Source organism: Scyliorhinus torazame, chromosome 28 (genome assembly GCF_047496885.1).
Source record: "Scyliorhinus torazame isolate Kashiwa2021f chromosome 28, sScyTor2.1, whole genome shotgun sequence".
Classification (NCBI taxonomy): Eukaryota; Metazoa; Chordata; class Chondrichthyes; order Carcharhiniformes; family Scyliorhinidae; genus Scyliorhinus; species Scyliorhinus torazame.
The window spans coordinates 25591338-25617944 of record NC_092734.1 but is presented as its reverse complement, the minus strand read 5'-3'; the positions used below and the strand labels follow the sequence as shown (position 1 = coordinate 25617944).

The window sequence follows — 26607 nt, the reverse complement described above, 5'->3', positions numbered from 1 at the left end:
AATGGTTCAATGGGCCATGCTACGAGAATAAAACACATTCAGAATTTTATCTGAAGATTATAGTAATTGTGCCTCAATCGCGCAATTCTCTCGCAAGTTACTTTGTGCTGACCAGGAGCCCACTGTGCTAATTTCCTGAATTAAATTGAGCCTTAATAATTGCAGTAGCGGTGTAAAGCTTTCTTGTGACTTGCCAGCCAGCCAATTCAGTGTGAACGCCTCAGTTAAAGAACAGAAGATAGAAGGAATTCACGATATTTTTGAAACGACTACGTTTTATTTCTATCAACTCCACAGTGATGATTCATAAAATCCTATGTTGTGTAAAAACAGCTTCATTAGCTCAGGGCATGTGATTCCTGGCGACGAATTAACATTCGTCCTGGAGCACACATGCAATTTTCCAGTATAATTTGCACAGGGCCGTTGCAAGAATATTCATCGCCCTGCGTCCACATCACCATTCACTTTTGAAAATGAATATCGTGTATTCGTATGAATGAAAATTCTGCAATTATAATAGTGAGAAAGGAGAATATTATGCCACTGATTGTGCTGTTCCACACACATTTCATGGGATAAGTATTGAAAGGAATGCACATTATTATGTGTAATGTGGCCCACAAGTTGGAATACTGTGCATTCCTACAACAGTTACGAGATGAGTTTATACACAATTTACACAATCAATAATCATTACGATTGGTGTCGGACATCGACAGTGAGTTGACGGAGAGGGAGGGTGCTCCGGTGGAGGAGGTTAAGAGTAAATAGGAGGAGGAGTTGGCTGGACAGGTGCCGTGCCGTGTAAAGAGGCCTTGCGGAGGGTGAACGCGTCCTCGTCGTGTGTGAGATTAAGCTTCATCCAGTTTAGGGTGGTGCAAAGGGCCCACATGATGGTAGTGAGGTTGAGCTGGTTCTTTGCTGGGGTGGAGGATAGGTGTGGACGGTGTGAGGGGGAGCGGGGGGCATGAATCACGTTCACGTGTCCTGGGCGTGTCCGAGGTTGAGGGGCTCCTGGCGGGGGTTCCCGGATGTGATGTCCGAGGTCCTGGGTGTAGAGGTGGCCCCGGATCCTGAGGTGGCGGTATTCAGTGTGTCGGATGTTCCGGGAGCCCAGGTGGGGAGAGAGGCCGATGTATTGCCCTTTGCCTCCCTGATAGCCAGGAAGCAGATCACGTCGTACTGGGGATACTCAGAGCCGCCGAAAGCGGAGGTATGGGTCAGTGACCTGGAAGAATTCCTGTGTTGGAGAAGGTCAAGTTCGCCTTGCGGGATCGGAGGAGTTCACCTGGAGGTAGAAACCATTCATTGATTTCCTCAAGCGGAATTGACGGGTCAGTGGGGTGGGGTGGTGGGGGGTGGGGGGGCGGATAAGGGGGTAAAATTAGGAAGGCGGGTGGGTTGGGGTGTTGGTATCAGTCGATGCTCGGGATCCGTGGTTTCTGTTCATGTGGATTTTGGTCTTCTGATATTTCCAGGCATATATGTAAAATGCAGTTAAAAGAAATACAATAAAATAATCATTCCGATAGTGTAGGCTAGGTTAAATTACATTCTTTGATATTATTTACTGGTTCGTGATTTTAGAATAGTAATGTAATTGTCCAAATTGTCACTCAAACACATTGAAAAATGTAATATGACATTTTGGGAAAGACTGAAATGCAATGTAAATGCATGGAAATCTATATACCTGTCAGTATATGTGGATTGTTCTGTCAATAATGCATGAAAAGATATTCAGAACTGTGTCTATCAAAACTTGATTCTTTTTGCTCTTTTAAAAATTGACTTTCTGCTGAACCAATAAAGATGGCTGCTGCAAGTCACCTGATCATACAATTGGCCCTTTATTCCGGAAGCTACCAACAGGAGTTGCAAGAACAAAAGAATCCTCCTCTCATTGTGGTGGAATCTCACAGCCAATTGTGACATTAAGGTCAGGGTGCCTCCAATCTGAGTTTACCCCGTCAACACTGCCAGCGAGAACAGAGAATCAGCCAAAACTCCATTCACTGCAGCGGGAGCGGAGAATCCTGCCGGCATGAACAGACGGAGAATTCCGGCCTGTAAACGCAAAACCCCGGCCTCGCAGATCAAAATTCATTGTGCCTGTAGATTTGTTAAAAGGTCCATCTCACACCTGGGACTATCCAGGTTCATTTCATTGAGGGGACAATGGACACCATTTGCATCTTGATAAGCGTATTCCTCTAGCAGAGTCAGAGGGACAACCTAGACAATGGCTTCCTGAGACAAGGACCTCAATGTGGATGGTAACCCTTCCAAAAGCTAAAACTGGGGTGTCATCGGTCCTAAAATCAAAGTCAGTTCCAGACACCAGTTAGGCATCTCTTTTGAAATCATTGTGGTGAAAGGTCACATGGCTCAAGTTGCCATTTTGAAATATCTATATTTCTTTGAGAACTGAGAAATCATCAGTCTGCTCGCTAACACCCAGCCAGTGAACACCATGAAGCAGAACTCCAAATTGAAAAACAGCCTGCTCTTCAAAGTCTGTCCCAGCTGGAGGATTTCCTACCATTGCCTGCAGAGCTGACCCGGTCTCTGTGTACCAACTTGATCTTTCAGTATCAGCACCAGCTGTAAAGAGAGCCCGACAATCCTGGTCTTCAACAAACTAAACTTGAGAGCTCCCACGTGAAAGAACTCTTCAATGGTCTCTGACTCTGGACTCTGATAATCGTGTGAACTGACATTCATTTCCGTGGTTCTTTTACTGTTTCCCCCATAGTTGTAAAATTGGCTTTTTCACTGTGTGTGTGTGCATATGTGTGTGCATGTGTGTGTGCACGTGTGTGTGCATCATGTGTACATGCACTAACCTCCTGAGTTAATCAAAACGTGAGTTTGTTGCAAGTTACTTAAAATTAGATCACATAAACTGATGGTATGGGTAACAGGCCACAGCCCACCTAAAACAATTCAAAAACACCTTCTACTTGGTGAGACGTTAAGGATGTCTTTTTCTCCTATGCGTATCAGGATGTCCATCAGCAAAACCTAGACCTTTCATTCCCATGACTGAAGCCTGTTTGTTTATTTACGTAGTTTAACTTATTCCAATTTTTTGCCGCCCCACAAATGTTAGCCCTCTTAGCCACTGTCTAGTTTGCCTAGTCGTAGAAAAGATTTCACTTTTATAATGAGATTAGATTACAACCCCAAGGAAATTATTTTCTGGTTTCTTTATTGGCAGTCACAATAAGACTTGATTTCAGGTCATGGTTGTAAGTTTGCAAACTGCTTTATACTATAGTCAGCTTACAGCCCAAGGCAACTTCAACACTTGTGTAATTGTGGAAATCCTTGCTCTCTGTCTTTTGATTATTTATATCCTACCTGGATACAGTACTGATTTCAGATCAATGAATCAAGCCACGTCATTCATTTCTGAGCTTGCCAGGTGACTGATATCCTGGGGTAGTGATTTTGATTTCCAGCCGGGCCTGGGGCCCGAGGCAAAGGCTGGTGACCTACCGAGTCCCACTCACCCTCCTTCCCACTCACCCTCCTTCCCACTCACCCTCCTTCCCACTCACCCTCCTTCCCACTCACCCTCCTTCCCACTCACCCTCCTTCCCACTCACCCTCCCTTCCCACTCACCCTCCCTTCCCACTCACCCTCCTTCCCACTCACCCTCCTTCCCTCTCACCTTTCACTCCTCTCACCCTTCCTCTGAGTGCTGGCTGACACCCAGTCTGGGAGAGCCGTTGAAATTCTCACCCTTGTTCTCAAGTCCCTCCATGGCCTCATCCATCCTCGTCCAAAGATGTGCGGGTCAGGTGGATTGGCCATGATAAATTGCCTTTAGTGTCCAAAATTGCCCTTAGTGTTGGGTTGGGTTGCTGGGTTGTGGGGATAGGGTGGAGGTGTTGACCTTGGGTGGGTGCTCTTTCCAAGAGCCGGTGCAGACTCGATGGGCCGAATGATTGCATGGCCAATCTACCTAACCTGCACATCTTTGGACTGTGGGAGGAAACCGGAGCACCCAGAGGAAACCTACGCACACACGGGGAGGATGTGCAGACCACGCACAGACAGTCACCCAAGCCGGAATCGAACCTGGGACCCTGGAGCGGTGAAGCAATTGTGCTAACCACCATGTTACCGTGCTGCCCACTCCCCCACCATATCCCCATAACCCCACCTAACCTGCACATCCCTGGACACTAAGGTGCAATTTAGCATGGCCAATCTACCTAGCCCATACCTCTTTGGACTGAAGGAGCACACGGAGGAAACCCACGCAGACACAGGGAGAAGGTGCAGACTCCATTTACCGAGATATGGGGCAGATGAAGGGACAGTTTCATCGGAGTGCAAGATTCTTTTGTGGAAATAGCCAGTTACACTGGCATGACTTCCCCAATGCCCAAAATCAAAAAGTCACTTTCTCATTGATGAGGTATAAAAATAAAATAATAAGGGGCCATTTTGTGATTAGTATTCATGGTTTCCTGGCTTTACATCTCTCCCACAGGCACGTTTGGAGTCCACAGATCCGGGTTCAGGTTTGTTCAGCTGCAAGGCCGAGAGTTGCTGGACTGGCCATGATTGGCCTGATCCCTGTGACCAGTTACCTTGGGGATGAGAAAAATATCAGCCATGATTGAATGGCGGAGCAGACTCGATGGGCCGAGTGGCCTAATTCTGCTCCTATGTCTTATGATCTTATGGTCTTATGGATACGGCCAGTAATCTCATGGAACTCAAAATACTCGGATCAATTTGCGATTGCATAGAACGTCTTTTCAAACCTTTCTAAAGAACTAGTGCAGACCTCAGGTAGCTAATGCAGCAAGTCCGACGCTCGATCTGCAAAAACCATTGAGAAGGTTGAATCTCCTGCCCCACCCATTGCCAATGGCCTTGCGCTGGCCCAGGCTTCCTTTTCACACATTCCGATATCTGAAAAACACAATGCAGCAATCCAGGAAATGGTGCTCGGCAGCATATTTTCCCTATTTTTAATCAGCCACAGGGCCCGCCGCTCATTATTGTTATTTTCACAGATTCTCAAAGGAAATTAAATCATTTTCCACAATTACAGCAGCAAATTATGTGGCAAGTCCCCAGTTTTTTTCTCTCCCTCCATTGGAGTTTCTGTACTCAGTCCTCCTCTCCGCAGAATGGTGCCTGAAACTGAAAATGAGCAGGAACGGTTTCATCACCCTGCCCTGTTATGCGGGCCTTGACGGCGGGTTTCGGTTGGCCGTTTGACCATGGGGCCCAGAGTTCTTAGGTCAGCTGTTCAACCAGGAGCCACGCCTGAACCTCCAGCAGGGAGGGACCACTGGATCGCAACAGGCATTGTAACCTTTCCTTTCTCGACATTGCGACCCTGTGATTCATAACACACAGGGGTTATAACCGCAGGGTTTGAGAGTGCCAATGGTTGGCAATATAATCCATGAGTTTCAGGTATGAGTCAGCACCTGAATCATTTGCTTTCTCATCCAAGCTGTTGTAAGTTCTAGACTTGACCATTGCAATGCTCTGTCTGGCTAATCTCTCTCGTACTACCCTCAAAGATTTTGAGATCAATGTGTGCCTCGCTGTGTCCTAACTTGCACCAAGCCCAGCACCTTTGCGCTCAATGATCTAAATTGTCTCCCGACGACCTGGCGATTCAACCCTTAACACTGCCGTCTTGGTCAAGCTTTTAATCACCTTCCCAAAAAATTCCTTTTCTGGCTTAATGTGAAATTTGGCATTATAACGCTCCTGTGAACTGCCCTGGATATTTTATTACACTAAAGGCACTATGTATCAATCCAAATTACTCTTGTTTACAGTTTCTAGAAATCCTGTATCTTGAGAGTACCCTGGATCTTATTCATCAAGACACAAAAGGTACATTCAGAGCCACTCAAAACATTCAGATCCACTCGAAACATTCAGGTCCACTCAAAACATTCAGATCCACTCAAAACATTCAGATCAGCTCGAAACATTCAGATCCACTCGAAACATTCAGATCCACTCAAAACATTCAGATCCACTCGAAACATTCAGGTCCACTCAAAACATTCAGATCCACTCAAAACATTCAGATCTGCTCGAAACATTCAGATCCACTCGAAACATTCGGGTCCACTCGAAACATTCAGATCCACTCGAAACATTCAGATCTAACCGAAACATTTAGATCCACTCAAAACATTCAGATCCACTCAAAACATTCAGATCCACTCGAAACATTCAGATCTACTGGAAACATTCAGATCTATTCGAAACATTCAGATCCACTCGAAACATTCAGATCTACTCGAAACATTTAGATCCACTTAAAACATTCAGATCCACTCGAAACATTCAGATCTACTGGAAACATTCAGATCTACTCGAAACATTCAGATCCACTCGAAACATTCAGATCTACTCGAAACATTTAGATCCACTCGGAACATTCAGATCCACTCAAAACATTCAGATCCACTCGAAACATTCAGATCTACTGGAAACATTCAGATCTACTCGAAACATTCAGATCCACTCGAAACATTCAGATCTACTCGAAACATTCAGATCCACTCGAAACATTCAGATCTACTCGAAACATTCAGATCCACTCGAAACATTCAGATCCACTGGAAACATTTAGATCCACTCAAAACATTCAGATCTACTGGAAACATTCAGATCTACTCGAAATATTTAGATCCACTGGAAACATCCAGATCCACTGGAAACATTCAGATCCACTCAAAACATTCAGATCCACTGGAAACAATCAGATCTACTCGAAATATTCAGATCCACTGGAAACATTCAGATCCACTCGAAACATCCAGGTACACTCAAAACATTCAGATCTACTCGAAACATTCAGATCCACTCGAAACATTCAGATCCACTCGAAACATTCAGATCCACTCGAAACATTCAGATCCACTCAAAACATTCAGATCCACTCGAAACATTCAGATCTACTTGAAACATCCAGGTCCACTCGAAACATCCAGATCCACTCGAAACATTCAGATCCACTGGAAACATTCAGATCCACTCGAAACATTCAGATCCACTCGAAACATTCAGATCCACTGGAAACATTTAGATCCACTCAAAACATTCAGATCTACTGGAAACATTCAGATAGACTTGAAATATTTAGATCCACTTGAACATTCAGATCCACTCGAAACATCCAGATCCACTCAAAACACCAGATCCACTCGAAACATTCAGATTCACTCGAAACATTCAGATCCACTGGAAACATTCAGATCCACTCGAAACATCCAGATCCACTCGAAACATCTACGTCTACTCGAAACATTCAGATCCACTGGAAACATTCAGATCCACTGGAAACATTCAGATCCACTCGAAACATTCAGATCCACTCGAAACATTCAGATCCACTCAAAACATTCAGATCTACTCGAAACATTTAGATCCACTCAAAACATAGAACATAGAACATAGAACAATACAGCGCAGTACAGGCCCTTCGGCCCACGATGTTGCACCGAAACAAAAGCCATCCAACCTACACTATGCCATTATCATCCATATGTTTATCCAATAAACTTTTAAATGCCCTCAATGTTGGCGAGTTCACTACTGTAGCAGGTAGGGCATTCCACGGCCTCACTACTCTTTGCGTAAAGAACCTACCTCTGACCTCTGTCCTATATCTATTACCCCTCAGTTTAAAGTTATGTCCCCTCGTGCCAGCCATATCCATCCGCGGGAGAAGGCTCTCACTGTCCACCCTATCCAACCCCCTGATCATTTTGTATGCCTCTATTAAGTCTCCTCTTAACCTTCTTCTCTCCAACGAAAACAACCTCAAGTCCATCAGCCTTTCCTCGTAAGATTTTCCCTCCATACCAGGCAACATCCTGGTAAATCTCCTCTGCACCCGCTCCAAAGCCTCCACATCCTTCCTATAATGCGGTGACCAGAACTGTACGCAATACTCCAAATGCGGCCGTACCAGAGTTCTGTACAGCTGCAACATGACCTCCCGACTCCGGAACTCAATCCCTCTACCAATAAAGGCCAACACTCCATAGGCCTTCTTCACAACCCTATCAACCTGGGTGGCAACTTTCAGGGATCTATGTACATGGACACCTAGATCCCTCTGCTCATCCACACTTTCAAGAACTTTACCATTAGCCAAATATTCCGCATTCCTGTTATTCCTTCCAAAGTGAATCACCTCACACTTCTCTACATTAAACTCCATTTGCCACCTCTCGGCCCAGCTCTGCAGCTTATCTATATCCCTCTGTAATCTGCTACATCCTTCCACACTATCGACAACACCACCGACTTTAGTATCGTCTGCAAATTTACTCACCCACCCTTCTGCGCCTTCCTCTAGGTCATTGATAAAAATGACAAACAGCAACGGCCCCAGAACAGATCCTTGTGGTACTCCACTTGTGACTGTACTCCATTCTGAACATTTCCCATCAACCACCACCCTCTGTCTTCTTTCAGCTAGCCAATTTCTGATCCACATCTCTAAATCACCCTCAATCCCAGCCTCCGTATTTTTTGCAATAGCCTACCGTGGGGAACCTTATCAAACGCTTTGCTGAAATCCATATACACCACATCAACTGCTCTACCCTCGTCTACCTGTTCAGTCACCTTCTCAAAGAACTCAATAAGGTTTGTGAGGCATGACCTACTCTTCACAAAGCCATGCTGACTATCCCTGATCATATTATTCCTATCTAGATGATTATAAATCTTGTCTCTTATAATCCCCTCCAAGACTTTACCCACTACAGACGTGAGGCTCACCGGCCTATAGTTGCCGGGGTTGTCTCTGCTCCCCTTTTTGAACAAAGGGACCACATTTGCTGTCCTCCAGTCCTCTGGCACTATTCCTGTAGCCAATGATGACATAAAAATCAAAGCCAAAGGTCCAGCAATCTCTTCCCTGGCCTCCCATAGAATCCTAGGATAAATCCCATCAGGTCCCGGGGACTTATCTATTTTCAGCCTGTCCAGAATTGCCAACACCTCTTCCCTACGTACCTCAATGCCATCTATTCTATTAGCCTGGGGCTCAGCATTCTCATCCACAACATTATCTTTTTCCTGAGTGAATACTGACGAAAAATATTCACTTAGTATCTCGCCTATCTCTTCAGACTCCACACACAATTTCCCATCCCTGTCCTTGACTGGTCCTACTCTTTCCCTAGTCATTCGCTTATTCCTGACATACCTATAGAAAGCTTTTGGGTTTTCCTTGATCCTTCCTGCCAAATACTTCTCATGTCCCCTCCTTGCTCGTCTTAGCTCTCTCTTTAGATCCTTCCTCGCTACCTTGTAACTATCCATCGCCCCAACCGAAACTTCACACTTCATCTTCACATAGGCCTCCTTCTTCCTCTTAACAAGAGATTCCACTTCCTTGGTAAACCACGGTTCCCTCGCTCGACGCCTTCCTCCCTGTCTGACCGGTACATACTTATCAAGAACACGCAGTAGCTGATCCTTGAACAAGCCCCACTTATCCAGTGTGCCCAACACTTGCAGCCTACTTCTCCACCTTATCCCCCCCAAGTCACGTCTAATGGCATCATAATTGCCCTTCCCCCAGCTATAACTCTTGCCCTGCGGTGTATACTTATCCCTTTCCATCATTAACGTAAACGTCACCGAATTGTGGTCACTGTCCCCAAAGTGCTCTCCTACCTCCAAATCCAACACCTGGCCTGGTTCATTACCCAAAACCAAATCCAACGTGGCCTCGCCTCTTGTTGGCCTGTCAACATATTGTTTCAGGAAACCCTCCTGCACACACTGTACAAAAAACGACCCATCTATTGTACTCGAACTATATCTTTTCCAGTCAATATTTGGAAAGTTAAAGTCTCCCATAATAACTACCCTGTTACTTTCGCTCATATCCAGAATCATCTTCGCCATCCTTTCCTCTACATCCCTAGAACTATTAGGAGGCCTATAAAAAACTCCCAACAGGGTGACCTCTCCTTTCCTGTTTCTAACTTCAGCCCATACTACCTCGGAAGAAGAGTCCCCATCTAGCATCCTCTCCGCCACCGTAATACTGCTCTTGACGAGCAGCGCCACACCTCCCCCTCTTTTGCCTCCTTCTCTGAGCTTACTAAAACACCTAAACCCCGGAACCTGCAACATCCATTCCTGTCCCTGCTCTATCCATGTCTCCGAAATGGCCACAACATCGAAGTCCCAGGTACCAACCCACGCTGCCAGTTCCCCTACCTTGTTTCGTATACTCCTGGCATTGAAGTAGACACACTTCAAACCACCTACCTGAACACTGGCCCCCTCCTGCGATGTCAAATCTGTGCTCCTGACCTCTATACTCTCATTCTCCCTTACCCTAAAACTACAATCCAGGTTCCCATGCCCCTGCTGCATTAGTTTAAACCCCCCCAAAGAGCACTAACAAATCTCCCCCCCAGGATATTTGTGCCCCTCAGGTTCAGATGTGGACCATCCTGTCTGTAGAGGTCCCACCTTCCCCAGAAAGAGCCCCAGTTATCCAAAAATCTGAATCCCTCCCGCCTGCACCATCCCTGTAGCCACGTGTTTAAATGCTCTCTCTCCTTATTCCTCATCTCACTATCATGTGGCACGGGCAACAACCCAGAGATAACAACTCTGTTTGTTCTAGTTCTGAGCTTCCATCCTAGCTCCCTGAAAGCCTGCCTGACATCCTTGTCCCCTTTCCTACCTATGTCGTTGGTGCCAATGTGGACCACGACTTGGGGCTGCTCCCCCTCCCCCCTAAGGACCCGGAAAACACGATCCGAGACATCACGTACCCTTGCACCTGGGAGGCAACATACCAAACGTGAGTCTCTCACGCTCCCACAAAATCTCCTATCTGTGCCCCTGACTATAGAGTCCCCAATTACTAATGCTCTGCTCCTCTCCCCCCTTCCCTTCTGAGCAACAGGGACAGACTCCGTGCCAGAGGCCCGTACCCCATGGCTTACCCCTGGTAAGTCGTCCCCCCCACAAGTATCCAAAGCGGTATACTTGTTTCTCAGGGGTACGACCGCAGGGGATCCCTGCACTGACTGTTTTTTCCCAGTCCCTCTTACAGTTACCCACCTATCTCCAATCTTTGGTGTAACTAATTCCCTGAAGCTGCTATCTATGACCCCTTCTGCCTCCCGAATGATCCGAAGTTCTTCCAACTCCAGCTCCAGTTCCCTAACTCGGTCTTGGAGGAGCTGGAGATGGCAGCACTTCCTGCAGGTAAAATCAGCAGGGACACTAACTGCATCCCTCACCTCAAACATCCTGCAGGATGCAGGAAAACATTCAGATCCACTCAAAACATTCAAATCCACTCGAAACATTCAGATCCACTCAAAACATTTAGATCCACTCGAGACATTCAGATCCACTGGAAACATTCAGATCCACTCGAAACATCCAGATCCACTCGAAACATTCAGATCCACTCGAAACATTCAGATCCACTCGAAACATTCAGATCCACTCAAAACATTCAGATCCATTCGAAACATTCAAATCCACTCGATACATCCAGATCCACTGGAAACATTCAGATCCACTGGAAACATTCAGATCCACTGGAAACATTCAGATCCACTCGAAACATTCATATCTACTAGAAACATTCAGATCCACTCGAAACATTCAGATCCACTGGAAACATTCAGATCCACTCGAAACATCCAGATCCACTCGAAACATCCAGATCCACTGGAAACATTCAGATCTACTCAACACATTCAGATCCACTCGAAACATTCAGATCCACTCGATACATCCAGATCCACTGGAATCATTCAGATCTACTCAAAACATTCAGATCCACTGGAAACATTCAGATCCACTGGAAACATTCAGATCCACTCGAAACATCCAGATCCACTGGAAACATTCAGATCTACTCAAAACATTCAGATCTACTCAAAACATCCAGATCCACTGGAAACATTCAGATCTACTCAAAACATTCAGATCCACTCGAAACATCCAGATCCACTGGAAACATTCAGATCTACTCAAAACATTCAGATCCACTGGAAACATTCAGATCCACTCGAAACATCCAGATCCACTGGAAACATTCAGATCTACTCAAAACATTCAGATCCACTCAAAACATTCAGATCCACTGGAAACATTCAGATCCACTGGAAACATTCAGATCCACTGGAAACATTCAGATCTACTGGAAACATCCAGATCCACTCGAAACATTCAGATCCACTTGAAACATTCAGATCTACTGGAAACATTCAGATCCGCTCGAAACATTCAGATCCACTCGAAACATTCAGATCTAATCGAAACATTCAGATCCACTCAAAACATTCAGATCCACTCAAAACATTCAGATCCACTCGAAACATTCAGATCCACTGGAAACATTCAGATCCACTCAAAACATTCAGATCCACTCAAAACATTCAGATCTACTCGAAACATTCAGCTCTACTCGAAACATTCAGATCTATTCGAAAAATTCTGATCCAATCGAAACATTCAGATATCCTCGAAACATTCAGATCCACTGGAAACATTCAGATCTACTCGAAACATTCAGATCTACTCGAAACAATCAGATCTACTCGAAACATTCAGATCTATTCGAAACATTCAGATACAATCGAAACATTCAGATCTACTCAAAACATTCAGATCCACTGGAAACATTCAGCTCCACTCGAAACATTCAGATCTACTCAAAACATTCAGATCTATTCGAAACATTCAGATCCACTCGAAACATTCAGATCTACTCGAAACAATCAGATCTACTCGAAACATTCAGATCCACTCGAAACATTCAGATCTACTCGAAACATTCAGATCCACTCGATACATCCAGATCCACTCGAAACATCCAGATCCACTGGAAAAATTCAGATCCACTGGAAACATTCAGATCCACTGGAAACATTCAGATCCACTCGAATCATCCAGATCCACTGGAAACATTCAGATCCACTGGAAACATTCAGATCCACTGGAAACATCCAGATCCACTCGGAACATTCAGATCCACTGGAAACATTCAGTTCCACTCGAAACATTTAGATCCACTCGAAACATTCAGATCCACTGGAAACATCCAGATCCACTCAAAACATTCAGATTCACTCGAAACATTCAGATTCACTCGAAACATTCAGATCTACTCGAAACATTTAGATCCACTCAAAACATTCAGATTCACTCGAAACATTCAGATTCACTCGAAACATTCAGATCTACTTGAAACATCGAGATCCACTCGAAACATCGAGATCCACTCAAAACATTCAGATCCACTCGAAACATCCAGATCCACTCGAAACATCCAGATCCACTCAAAACATCCAGATCCACTCGAATCATTCAGATTCACTCGAAACATCCAGATCCACTCGAAACATTCAGATCCACTGGAAACACTCAGATCCACTGGAAACATTCAGATCCACTGGAAACATTCAGATCCACTCGAAACATTCAGATCCACTCGAAACAGTCAGATCCACTGGAAACATTCAGATCCACTCGAAACATTCAGATCCACTGGAAACATTCAGATCTACTCGAAACAGTCAGATCCACTGGAAACATCCAGATCCACTCAAAACATTCAGATCCACTGGAAACATTCAGATCCACTCGAATCATCCAGATCCACTCGAAACATTCAGATCTACTGGAAACATTCAGATCTACTCGAAACATGCAGATCCACTGGAAACATTCAGATCCACTGGAAACATTCAGATCCACTGGAAACATTCAGATCCACTCAAAACATTCAGATCCACTCAAAACATTTAGATCCACTGGAAACATTCAGATCCACTGGAAACATTCAGATCCACTGGAAACATTCAGATCCACTGGAAACATCCAGATCTACTCGAAACATTCAGATCCACTGGAAACATTCAGATCCACTGGAAACATTCAGATCCACTGGAAACATTCAGATACACTCGAAACATTCAGATGCACTCGAAACATTCAGATGCACTCGAAACATTCAGATGCACTCGAAACATTCAGATACACTCAAAACATTCAGATCCACTCGTAACATTCAGATCCACTGGAAACATTCAGATCCACTGGAAACATCCAGATCTACTCGAAACATTCAGATCCACTGGAAACATTCAGATCCACTGGAAACATTCAGATCCACTGGAAACATTCAGATACACTCGAAACATTCAGATACACTGGCAAAGGTGACTGAGCCAATTCAGGCAGCTGTGGACAGGGTGGAACAATAGTTAGAGGTATAGGGCTTGACAATTTGGAGAATGGAGGAGACGGTCAAGGATCATGATGATCAAATCGCCTCCTTGGAGGTGGTGTTGTTGGCAGAGGGACAGAAGACATTGAAGGTTGATGACCTGGTGAATCGCTCCAGACGCCAGATTTTGAGGATCGTTGGACTGCAGGAGTGATAGAAGAATGCTACAGAATGGGAAAGATGTTCAGGAAGTTGGTGGGGGAAAGGGGTCTTCGTAAACCCTGCAGAAGTGGACTGGGCCCACCAGTCGTTGCGACAGATGCCCAGATCTGGGGAGCCGCCACGTGTGATCATAGTCTGCCTCCACCGGTACTTGTACAAGAAAAACATCCTGAAGTAGTTGAAGGAAACACAAGAATGCAGATGGGAAGGTCACACCGTCAGAATTTACCAGGACGTTGGGACAGAATTGACCAAAAGGCGGGCAGGGTTCAATAAGGCCAAGGCGGCTCTTTATAAGAGCAATTTGAGGGTCAGAGTGGCATACCCAACTCATCTGCGGGTCACGTTTGGAGACAGGACCATTACTTTGATACGCCGGAGGAGGCAAATGACTTTGTTTAAAAAACATGGAGGGGGTGTAGTTTGAATGAGGTAGATAGTTTCACCTGACCGGTGAGGTTTTGTTATTTTTCTTGCTGTTTATATTCTATATTTTATTTGTTATGTCTTTGATCTTGTATCCGGGTAATGGGCTTTGGGGGAGTTTTTCATAGTATTGGTGGAAATGGTTCAAAATGTTGTGTGTGGTGTGGGGGGGACGGACGGACGGACGGGGGGGGGGGACGGGGGGACGGGGGGGGACGGACCGAGGGAGTGGGTGAGTGGATGGGTTTGTATAAAGTTCAATGTTAAATTTGAGTTTCGGTAGGGGGGGTTTTGGGGGGGTGGGGCAGAGACCCCCAATCAGGCTGGTTACATGAAACGTAAGGTGGTTGAACGTAAGGGGGTTGAACGTAAGGGGGTTAAATGGGCCAGTTAAAAGATCCCGGGTATTTGCCCATCCAAAGAGTTTGAAGGTGGACGTTGTTTTCTTGCAGGAGACGCATCTGAGAGTTCAGGACGAGACCTTTTACTGGGGGCTGTACATGTCTGAGCCTCCAGAGGAAGACTCAACGATGGTACAGTTCTTGGATGGATTGATTTTCCCAAAGGTGGAGAGGGAAAGAGGGCAGGAACTGGAGGTGCCACTCGGCTGGAGAAAATGTAGAAATGTATCGGTTCTAGGCAGTCCAGGAAGGCACCGGGCCCAGATAGATTCTTAGATGGATTGGTTTTCTCAGTGGTGGAGAGGAAAGAGGGCAGGAACGTATGGGGCGGGATTCTCTGATCCTGAGGCTAAGTGTTGACGCCGCCGGAACCGCCATCACGTTTCTCGACGGCGTCAACACGGCCTCAGGATCAGCAATTCTGACCCCTACAGGGGGCCAGCACGGCATTGGAGCGGCCCACGGCCCTCCAGCTGCTGATCCCGGCGTCAATTGGACGCCGCGGAGTCCGCGCATGCGCAGTGGCGCCGAGGTCCGGCCGGCTGAGAGCAGATTAGAAATGCGCCGCCGGGACTCGGGTGTTTTGCTGCGGCCGCTCAGCCCATCCCGGGCCGGAGAATCGCGTCCCGGTGTCGGAGTGGCGTGGCGCGATTCGCGCTGGTCACGGGGATCCTCTGGGCCAGCCCTGGGCTGAGAGAATCCCGCCAATGATCTGAATGAGTAATTGAGGGTCAAACAAATGGAAGTGTGTGCTGATAAGGGTAGATGAAGTGGGATCAGAGGAGGTTCCCATGGAGGATGAACAACAATCTAAACCAGTTGAATTGAACGGCCTGTTTCTGTGCTGCCAATCGAGTTCCCATGGATGAGGATTGGCAATGGGAGAATACACAAGGCTGGGGAGAAAGGAGGCAGATTCGAAGTGTGGAGAAAAACACCTGAGAATAAACCTCTTCAGTCTCCATTCTCGCTCTATTCTGGTGGAAGCACAACATAAGAAATGGTCGCAAAACATACACTGAGCAAGAGAACGAGTCACCAGTGGAGAAAATATCCTTACGCACAATGCACTTCACCAATCTGAATACACTAATTAATAATTCACAAATTTATTGCCACATTCTACTCTTCAGACAAAACGTTTTTGTGCGCAAGCTATTTGGCACGTACGCACTGAATATTCATTCGCAATGACTGAGAAAGAGGGATTTGATGTTATTCTGCCCTTTCAGCCCTGCTTGCAATGTTACAATACCCTAGATTGTGCACAGGATATGTTGCCTTAGCAGGTAGAGTGTTCCAGCCTAGTTTTCCCTTCATGCATTACTAACGAGGGGAAAATTCCGCCCCGGCCAGGAAAATGGTAAACTTTTCCTGTCATAACCTTTCCGCTCCACTCCGTTCCTCAAACATTATATGTCTCTCTCTCTATTTTTGCAAATTGGATTACGCACATTTGGTTTATCATTACCCTTGTTGTAAAAATACCAACTACACGTGAGAATATGAAGCTTTGAACTGAGGTACAAAAGGATCTATCCATTCGTAAGAAATGAGGATACTAAGAATCAATACGGAGGGCCGGATCATTTTTCTGAATTTAAAGCTTTGGGCTGCAGGGGACTGGTGACCACCGTGGAGCAAGATGGGTCTTCTCCACCCGAACAGGCGGTGGAGACTAGGGGCTTTTCACAGTAACTTCATTTGAAGCCTACTTGTGACAATAAGCGATTTTCATTTCATTTCATTTCCTGAAGTCTACTTTTAATCTATCCATAACAGCAAAATTGCCATTTTAAGTTGGCGTTCTCCACCCTCACCCCATGACTAGAAGTTGAGTCAGGATTCACAATGCCTCACCCGAGTGGGCTTTTCGTCACTTTTACTGTGATGGTAAAGCGATGGTATTGTTGGTAAAGCGTTTGTCCTGATCCATGGCCCATCGCTCATCCCTAGCCTTCAGCCCTCTTGTCCTTTACGGTTATAGCAATACCATCAGCCGAATCGCCACAGAACTTCTGTCGTTGGGGTCTCAGCTCGGACTGCGCCGCCGTGCAGCCTTTTCCCCCACCTTTCAGCCCATTTTGAACACAGCGGCCAATCGACCCCGTAAAGAATCGCAACGGCAGTGACAGAATCTGCTTCCTCCAAGGCCGAATGCGGTGACAGACTGGGGGGGGGGGGGGGTGGGGGGGGTACCATTTCCAATATCAAATTAATGAAATTAGACCAAGACTGCGCAAAGGAATGAGTCAAAATAGAGGGTGAGAATGATTTATAGTTACTGTCAGAAGCATTTCTTTTTTTTAAAATAAATTTAGTGTACCCAATTATTTTTTTCCAATTGAGGGGCAATTTAGCGTGGCCAGTCCACCTACCCTGCACATCTTTGGGCTGTGGGGGTGAGACCCACGCAGACACGGGGAGAATGCGCAAACTCCACACGGACAGTGACCCGGGGCCGGGATCGAACCCGGGTCCTTGGCACCGTGAGGCAGCAGTGCTAACCACTGTGCCGCCGTGCCGCCCTGTCGGAAGCATTACTGAAAGACAAACTGTACAAACCTCCGCCTCGCATGTCGCAAAACACAAAGCATGAAATAGCAGAAACAACTGAGAGGGGATTGTTCTCTCCGTAAGTCCCCTTGTGATCCTGACTGGAGACTTTAATCTTTGAAACCTGGTCAACAATTGCTGAAAGGTTTAATTCACCGACTGAGTGTGCGACAGGGGGGGCAAGCGAATTGCCGCAGGGAGCAATTAACCCTACTTGTACAATGTCTTTGGGTAATGATTAAACAAATTGGATTTTCGAAAACAAACAGTGAAGTATTGTTGCTGTAACCTTGGGGTAGGTTGTAGCCGTGTTAACTGGTTAGGAGTGGTGAAATCCACGGTCTGATGGGTAAACCCCTGAAGTCTCCTTGTTGGCAAAACACACAGTGTGTGCGAGGAGAGGCAGAGGGCTAAGTCACAATCAAATCTTGGGAAGGATATCTGCTTTCAAAGTGAGTGGGATTCTTATGAATTACCGCCTGACTTGTAACTATAGCCACTTGAAGATTGATTTATCTGTTTGATTTTAAGAGATTGCTGGGACAACTGGTAAGATATCGACCCGAATGGCTGCTGCGAGATTTTGGGCAGTGCTGGAGCACATTTGCAGAATCCTTGGGATTGTAACGGCTGCAGGTATGAACAACACCAATATCAGCCATCAGTAACTATATACCAGGGGAATTGAACCTCAGACATCCCTCATTATCTGAGCAATGTATTTCCCGTTCTTTCAGACTTTGTATCGAAATGACAATTGCCCAACACTTCCCGGAAGCTCTGAACTATATCGCAAGTTGTTCCATTTGCACTGATGGCTCCATTGGGACCTACTGTAAATGTCGAAATGTTCTTGCGTCTAACTTTGAGCAAGGAACTCCAGCTACCGAAAGGAAAATATGGCTATTGTCACCAAGATAATTTGACAGCAGCAGACTAAGCGGGGAGGGGCAAGGTGGGGAGAGTAGACATCAGAAACACAATGATCTTACAAACGTCTGGGAGCTTCCCTTCATTCTACTGCCCCTGTCTGAAAGCCTTGGTGATTATAGGTGCCAAAATGTAGGTAGTTGGCTGTGGAATTGTAGGATCGCTGCCTAAGGTCAGAGTAAGACCACGAGATGTCGGAGCAGATCCATTCAGCCCATCAAGTCTTCTGCGCCATTCAATGGGTTCGTGACTAATCTGAAATTATAATTCTCAACTCAACTTTTCCGCCTTATCCCCAGTTCCCTTACTGATTAATAATCAGCCTACCTCAGACTTGAACATATTAAATCCCCCAGTCTCCACAGTCTAGAATTCCACAGATTCGCTACCCTCTGAGAGAATAGATTCTCCCTCATCGTCATCTGCAAGCGTAGGCTGTAGCTGATTTAAGTTTTCTTCATTTCTTTCATGGGATTCAGGAGGGGGGCACAGTGGTTAGCACAGTTGCTTCACAGCTCCAGGGTCCCGGGTTCGATTCCCGGCTTGGGTCACTGTCTGTGCGGAGTTTGCACTTTCTCCCCGTGTGTGCGTGGGTTTCCTCCGGGTGCTCCGGTTTCCTCCCACAGTCTAAAGATGTGCAGGTTAGGTGGATTGGCCATGATAAATTGCCCTTAGTGTCCAAAAAGGTTGGGTTGGGTTGGGTGAAGTTGCTGGGTTATAGGGATAGGGTGGGGGTGGGAATGTGAGCTTGGGTAGGGTGCTCTTTCCAAGGGCCAATGCAGACCCGATGGGCCAAATAGCCTCCTTCTGCGCTGTAAATTCTATGATCACTGGCCAACATTCGTTCCCCATCCCGAACTGCCCTTGAACTGAGTGTCTCACTCGGCCATTTCAGAGACGGGCAGTTAAAAGTCATACGCATTGCTGTGGGTCTGGAGACACATGTAGGCCAGACCAGGTAAGGATGGCAGATTTCCTTCCCTGAAGGGGCAACAGAGAACCAGATGTGCAGCAATCAATGATTGTTGCCACGGTCACCATCAGCGAGAGTAGCTTTAATTGCAGATTTATCAATGCAACGTAAATTCCACAAGTTGCCGAGGTGGGATTTGAACCCACGTCCCCAGAGAATTATCCTGGGCCTCCATTGAGCTGTAAAATATGGAGCCTTAGTTTAAAATAAAGTGGTTCAACAGAGCAAACATACAAAAATGGTTCAGTTCGTGGATCTGAATATAGCGAATGGAGATTGAATAAAGGTGGTGTCATTTCTATCATCACCTATGTGGAGAGAGATGACAATAATTGCTTGCCTATAGTGTATAGTATGCAGACCATGTTAAATTGTCCCTTAATTGGAAAAAAAGAATTGGGTATTCTAAATTTATTTTTAAAATATATAGAGTGGGATTCTCCTTTGCCCGATGCCGAAATCGCGGCGGGCACCGGGTCGTGATGCCCCGCCCCCTCCAAATCAGCGCCATCACGACGCGCGCAGTGGCTACCGCGTTCGCATCTCATTAATGGGCTGCAGTGAATAGTGGGGGTGGCCAGAAGGTGGGCTGTGGGGTCGGGGTGAACAGGTACGCGATCGGTCCAGCACAACAGGCACCATCTTTCCGGGCGCGATCGGTGCGTGTGTGGGGGGTGTAGGCGTAGGTGCGGCTGCAGCCAGGCGGCCCTGCGCTTGGCCAGCACGGTCCCGCCGATTCTCTCACTGTTTTCCGCGTGTTCTGTGGGTGGTTCGCGCGGCGCCGATGCCAGCCCCTCACCGGTAGCGAAATCGGTGCGGGTGTGCCGCCGATCTTTGCGTCGTGGAACTCCACGCATCCTCCGTTGGCGTCAGCACTTAGCCGCAGGAACTAGAATCCAGCTCAGAGTGTGCAGTATATCTCTAAACCCTTTCGGTATCTTTCCTGAGATGTGGATAGGCTAAAGACTAAAGATCCTACATTTCGGAGTTTCTTTGATTCTCCGATAATGGGGCTATATCCCCAGGCCCGCCAGAAAACGGGCGCGAATCACTCCGGACATTTTTCAAAAATTCCGGAGTGATTCTCTGGTTTTAAGAGGGATCGCAGGGCATCGGCTCCTGCTGCCGATACAAGGCCCTGCACCTCCGGCCGCGGGTCCGTGCATGTGCGTGGCAACATGGCGGAGCCACACAGCAGGCCAGCGCGAAGGTAGGTAGGCCCCCCAGATCGCGCAAGCCCTCTGATCGGTGATCGGAGGCCCCCGATCGCGGGCCTGGCCATCATGGAACCCCCCCCCCCCCCGGAGACTGGTTCTCCCCCCCCCCCCCCCCCACCCCCCCCCCCCTCCCCCCCCCCCCCCCCCCCACCCCCAACCAGGACGGCCACCGCAGCCGCGACGCCGAGCTCCAGCCGGGTGGAACCATACGGGAACCACGTCAGCAGGAACTCAGACGGTCGATCGCGGTGAATCGCCGTGGCAGCCTCTTTCAACGGGCCCCGATCGGCGCCGCGTCGACCGCGCGCGCCCGGCTGCGGTGATCCTCCCGTCGCCAGAGGTTCGTGTCCCGGCGTCGGACACGATCGCAGGACTGACGCCCAATTCTCCGCCCCCGCGGCGAGCGCGATTTCGGCACGGAGGCTCGGAGAATCCCAGCCAATGAACCAAAGTCCGTAATGCAGAATGTCACCGTGGGTGAAGGAACCAGGACGGCGGTTATAACCGAGGAGAGATTGGGTGATACCAGACTAGTTCCACAGTGCTGAGGTCCTGAGGAGGAATGAGTTGAAATCGAACACAGTCTGGATTCCAACACAGCTCAGTCGTAGGTACCAGGAGCAGTTGTAGTAGCAACCTTACCCGGAACAGAGAACGGTCGGAGGGTCAGTGCCAACAGTTTTGCCAACAGATTAATGAGGAACAAGATAGAATGCGGCAGAGAAGTCAAAGGCTAGAGATGCATGAGCGATAGGTTGTATATCCAACAAGTTTCCCCTTGACTTTGATCCGAGGCAGAAAAGAGCTGGTGGCTGACTCACTCCAGAAATGGGAAACCTTTTTCAACTTTTGAGCCGAAATGGAGAATATTTACTGAGCGGATTGAGCCCTTGGCAATCCGTAGTGAAGCCAAAACCAGTTCACAAACTTCCGACATTCCACATAAATCTGTAATTCATAGGAAATTCTGTGAAAAGGGAAATCATTGAATGCTAGCTGCAGCGTGTTGACAGCTAAACATTCCCAAAGCTGAAAAACCGCTCGCACACACTTACAAATGCAATAGTATGCATAATTATAAAAAGGTAATGATGTTTACTTTAGCAATTTATATCCGGCTAAAACACTAATGCGTCGAATCCCCTCAGCTCGCTAATTAGGTTCAGCCTTTGTTGAAAAACTTTGTTGAAATCTTGTACAGGAGAATTTCCATCACTGATTTGTCTCATTTTGATCACGCTAATATGGTTATTATTGAATTGGCCCTCTGTATTACGAGAGCCATCACCATCAATATTCCACATCCCACTAATTCCCCTCTCGCCATAAATGATGTGAAGGGTGAGTAAATACATTTTTTTGAAGAACACATTTGCAATCAGTTAAAGGCTCTAATCTAATCTCCAGGTCCAAATAATGTTTACAAGACACTTAAACTTTGCCGTCCCTTTATATGGCATCGGTTGAATTCCATGCGATTGGTTTACAATCCAGTAACCCGGTGATCCATGATCCTTTCATGCAATAAATGTTTGAATAAGATTTCTCCAGTGCTGCGGAGGTTAATTACTTTCTTTAACTCTTCCCTGGCCAAAGGCGCGAAACAGAATTATGCTCACCCATTCAATCCGGTGTCGGAAAGTATGGAGTCTCCCTCTGTCCAAAGTTCTGCATTTGTTTCCTGTAAAATCTCATCAAATAAACCCTCCCCGAACTTGTAAAAAAAAATGAATAAAATAAATGAAAAAATAAAAATAAAATGAATAAATTAAATGAATAAAACCCCCCCCCAAACTTGTAAAACAAAAAGCTGCGACCGTTTAAAAAAAAAAGCGGCCACACTGCGCATGCGTGCCAGAGAATCGGCGTGCATGCGCAAAACTATGCGCGCAGTGCGGCCGCATTCTTTTTACATGTTCACGGCCATTTTGAAGGCCGCCTGCCGCTGGCGTTATTAACAGCCGGCTGCTGCGGCTGTTGCACGCAGATTTGCGCGATCGGGAGCGCCGCGATGGACAGCTCCGCGACCCTCCCGACACCCGCCCGCGATGCCCCCGAGTTTGACAACGCCTGGTCTGAGTCACGCTGCTAACAGAACTGGCCGCACCTTTCATTTTGTGTTCAGCTCCAGCCTTTACACTGCACGCAGTTCAATCTTGTACAGTGCTGTACACAATCTTGTGTAAAATACCAAGTACAGGGTTGCGTACAATTTAGTGCAGATGTGGAATTCTTAGTGAAGGATGTGGGTCTGCAGAGACAGAATGATGGAGGTAACCTACAGTAAAGTACAGGAACATCCAAGGGCAGGTGGGGAGAGAAGTATGCAAACGAAGGATTGGAAATGCTCTTTTTTTTATTGGTCCGTTTGCCCTGTTATATATTGGCTACAATTACTGTCCTTTCATTGGTTTAAAATGAAAGTTCAACTGTGATATTATTGGTGTGTTGACAAGCAAATGAAGGATTAGACTGCAACTGTAATTCTATTGGTTGAAAAAGCTATAAGTGTTTCTGCTTCGCTGGACTCAGACAGAACACTGCCGTGAATTCCAATGAGCTGTTCTCCTTGTGCTCAAATCAATAAAGATTGATCAGAGAGTACATCCGTGTATTCCTTGCAATAATTCTGACATAGACAATGCTGTATGCAATGTTGTACAGTAAACACAGTGCAGTATAGAACAAAGAACAAAGAAAAGTACAGCACAGGAACAGGCCCTTCGGCCCTCCAAGCCCGTGCCGACCATGCTGCCCGACTAAACTAAAATCCTCTCCACTTCCTGGGTCCGTATCCCTCTATTCCCATCTTATTCATGTATTTGTCAAGATGCCCCTTAAATGTCACTATCGTCCCTGCTTCCACCACCTCCTCCGGCAGCGAGTTCCAGGCACCCACTACCCTCTGTGTAAAAAACTTGCCTCGTACATCTACTCTAAACCTTGCCCCTCGTATCTTAAACCTATACCCCCTAGTAATTGACCCCTCTACCCTGGGAAAAAGTCTCTGACTATCCACTCTGTCTATGCCCCTCATAATTTTGTAGACCTCTATCAGGTCGCCCCTCAACCTTCTTCGTTCCAGTGAGAACAAACCGAGTTTATTCAACCGCTTCTCATAGCTAAGCCCTCCATACCAGGCAACGTTCTGCACCCTCTCTAAAGCCTCCACATCCTTCTGGTAGTGTGGCAACCAGAATTGAACACTATACTCCAAATGTGGCCTAACTAAGGTTGTACACAGCTGCAACATGACTTGCCAATTCTTATACTCAATGCCCCGGCCAATGAAGGCGAGCATGCCGTATGCCTTCTTGACTACCTTCTCCATCTGTGTTGTCCCTTTCAGTGACCTGTGGACCTGTACACCAAGATCTCTCTGACTGTCAATACTCTTGAGGGTTCTTCCATTCACTGTATATTCCCTACCTGTATTAGACCTTCCAAAATGCATTACCTCACATTTGTCCGGATTAAACTCCATCTGCCATCTCGCCGCCCAAGTCTCCAAACAATCTAAATCCTGCTGTATCCTCTGACAGTCCTCATCGCTATCCGCAATTCCACCAACCTTTGTGTCGTCTGCAAACTTACTAATCAGACCAGTTACATTTTCCTCCAAATCATTTATGTATACTACGAACAGCAAAGGTCCCAGCACTGATCCCTGCGGAACACCACTAGTCACAGCCCTCCAATCAGAAAAGCACCTTTCCATTGCTACTCTCTGCCTTCTATGACCTAGCCAGTTCTGTATCCATCTTGCCAGCTCACCTCTGATCCCATGTGACTTCACCTTTTGTACCAGTCTGCCATGAGGGATCTTGTCAAAGGCCTTACTGAAGTCCATATAGACAACATCCACTGCCCTACCTGCATCAATCATCTTTGTGACCTCCTCGAAAAACTCGATCAAGTTAGTGAGACACGACTTCCCTTTCACAAAACCGTGCTGCCTCGCGCTAATATGATTCCTTGCTTCCAAATTGGAGTAGATCCTGTCTCGAAGAATTCTCTCCAGTAATTTTCCTACCACTGACGTAAGGCTCACTGGCCTGTAGTTCCCTGGATTATCCTTGCTACCCTTCTTAAACAAAGGAACAACATTGGCTATTCTCCAGTACTCCGGGACATCACCTGAAGACAGTGAGGATCCAAAGATTTCCATCAAGGCTTCAGCAATTTCCTCTCTTGCCTCCTTCAGTATTCTGGGGTAGATCCCATCAGGCCCTGGGGACTTATCCACCTGAATATGTTTCACAACACCCAACATCGTCTTTTTGGATCTCAATGTGACCCAGGCTATCAACACACCCTTCGCCAGACTCAACATCCACCAATTCCTTCTCTTTGGTGAATACTGATGCAAAGTATTCATTTAGTACCTCGCCCATTTCCTCTGGCTCCGCACAGATTCCCTCCTCTGTCCTTCAGTGGGCAAACCCTTTCCCTGGCTACCCTCTTGCTTTTTATGTCCGTGTATGCAGTGCTGTGTGACATTTCGACACAAATAGCCAGTTCCCCCTGTTTACCGACTTTGAGAATTAAAGAGTTTAAGGAAGTAATTAATTAAAACAGGTTTTGAGCCATGTAATGGAAACAAATAAGCTCATACCAAAGAAACCAAGCACGCTCTATTGTTACACTGCTAAGCCATACTAGACTGAAATGGAGATGATGATGGTTGGGGGACCACATTGGGAACATCAGGCATTTCTCACTCTAGTTGTATGCAACATTATGGGAGGAATGCTCTGGCCGTTCGGATTCTCTGTTCCCACCGGCAGCGCACCCATGCCTGGGGGTTTCCTGGTGACGTGGGGTGGCTTCAGTGGGAAATCCCATTGGCAAGCAGCGGGAGTAGAGAATCCCGCAGCCAGTGAACGGCGTGTCGCCAAGAATCACGCGGCGGGGTGAACCGGAGAATCCGCCATTTTATGTACAACTGTTCTTGGTATTCTATACAACATTATCTATAGCACTAAACCTGGCATTACATACAATGCTGTCTATTGCACTGTACTTGATACTCCACACTACATTGTATATAGCACTGTACTTACATTCCATGCAACACTGTACATACAGCTCTATGCTTGCTACACAATATTGAGGTGGAGATGCCGGTGTTGGACTGGGGTGGGCCCAGTAAGAAGTCTTACAACGGACGACTTCCGGTTGCGGCTATGCGGAGCTAAGTCGCACGTTCGGCAGCTCCCGCTAAAAACAGACTTTTGAGCTCTTTTTAGGGCCCGTAACGGCGCTTGTTCGACGTTTCCCGGTGTGGGAAGGGGACAGCAACATTCCCCCGATAGTGTATGGATTGGACCAGGAGTGGGGCGATTTAAAAAAGTGGTATTGAAGCAAAGAATGGTGCGAGGGAGGAGGACCAAGATGGCGGTGGGCGGAGACCAGGCAGCGTGGAGGCAGTGGGCGCAAGAGCAGCAGGAGCGTCTCCAGCGCTGTTTTAAGGAACTGAAAGCAGAGCTGCTGGAGCCGATATAGGCTTCAATCGATAAGCTGCTGGAGACCCAGGCGGCCCAAGGGGCAGCGATCCGGGAGGTCCGGCAGAAGGTCTCGGAGAACGAGGACGAGATCCTGGGCCTGGCGGTGAAGATGGAGGCGCACGAGGCGCTCCACAAGAAATG

The 26607-nt window shown here is 46.9% G+C and overlaps 1 protein-coding gene and 1 long non-coding RNA gene across 5 annotated transcripts in view; one reads left to right on the top strand and one right to left on the bottom strand.

Annotated features, from left to right (window-relative positions):
- Positions 1 to 255: 255 nt before the first annotated feature.
- Positions 256 to 18006, bottom strand: LOC140403607 (uncharacterized). Of its 2 annotated transcripts, none has more exons than XR_011938364.1 (3): positions 17849 to 18006; positions 4786 to 4936; positions 256 to 508 (listed from the first exon to the last, which is right to left on the bottom strand). It is a non-coding gene; the product is annotated as an uncharacterized lncRNA (long non-coding RNA). The 2 variants fall into 2 exon arrangements; XR_011938365.1 differs by having other exon boundaries at positions 4809 to 4936.
- A 111-nt stretch (positions 18007 to 18117) lies between these two features.
- tmem72 (transmembrane protein 72) overlaps positions 18118 to 26607 on the top strand; it is a 47114-nt gene continuing 38624 nt past the window's right edge. The window contains exons 1-2 of one of the 3 annotated variants that reach the window (XM_072491712.1): positions 18118 to 18134; positions 18371 to 18475. In XM_072491712.1, coding sequence (XP_072347813.1) covers positions 18406 to 18475 — 70 coding nt within the window. In that variant the 5' untranslated portion in view covers positions 18118 to 18134; positions 18371 to 18405. Of the gene's footprint in view, positions 18135 to 18155; positions 18292 to 18315; positions 18476 to 26607 lie in introns of those variants that run through there. The other 2 variants (XM_072491711.1, XM_072491710.1) reach the window with 2 other exon arrangements.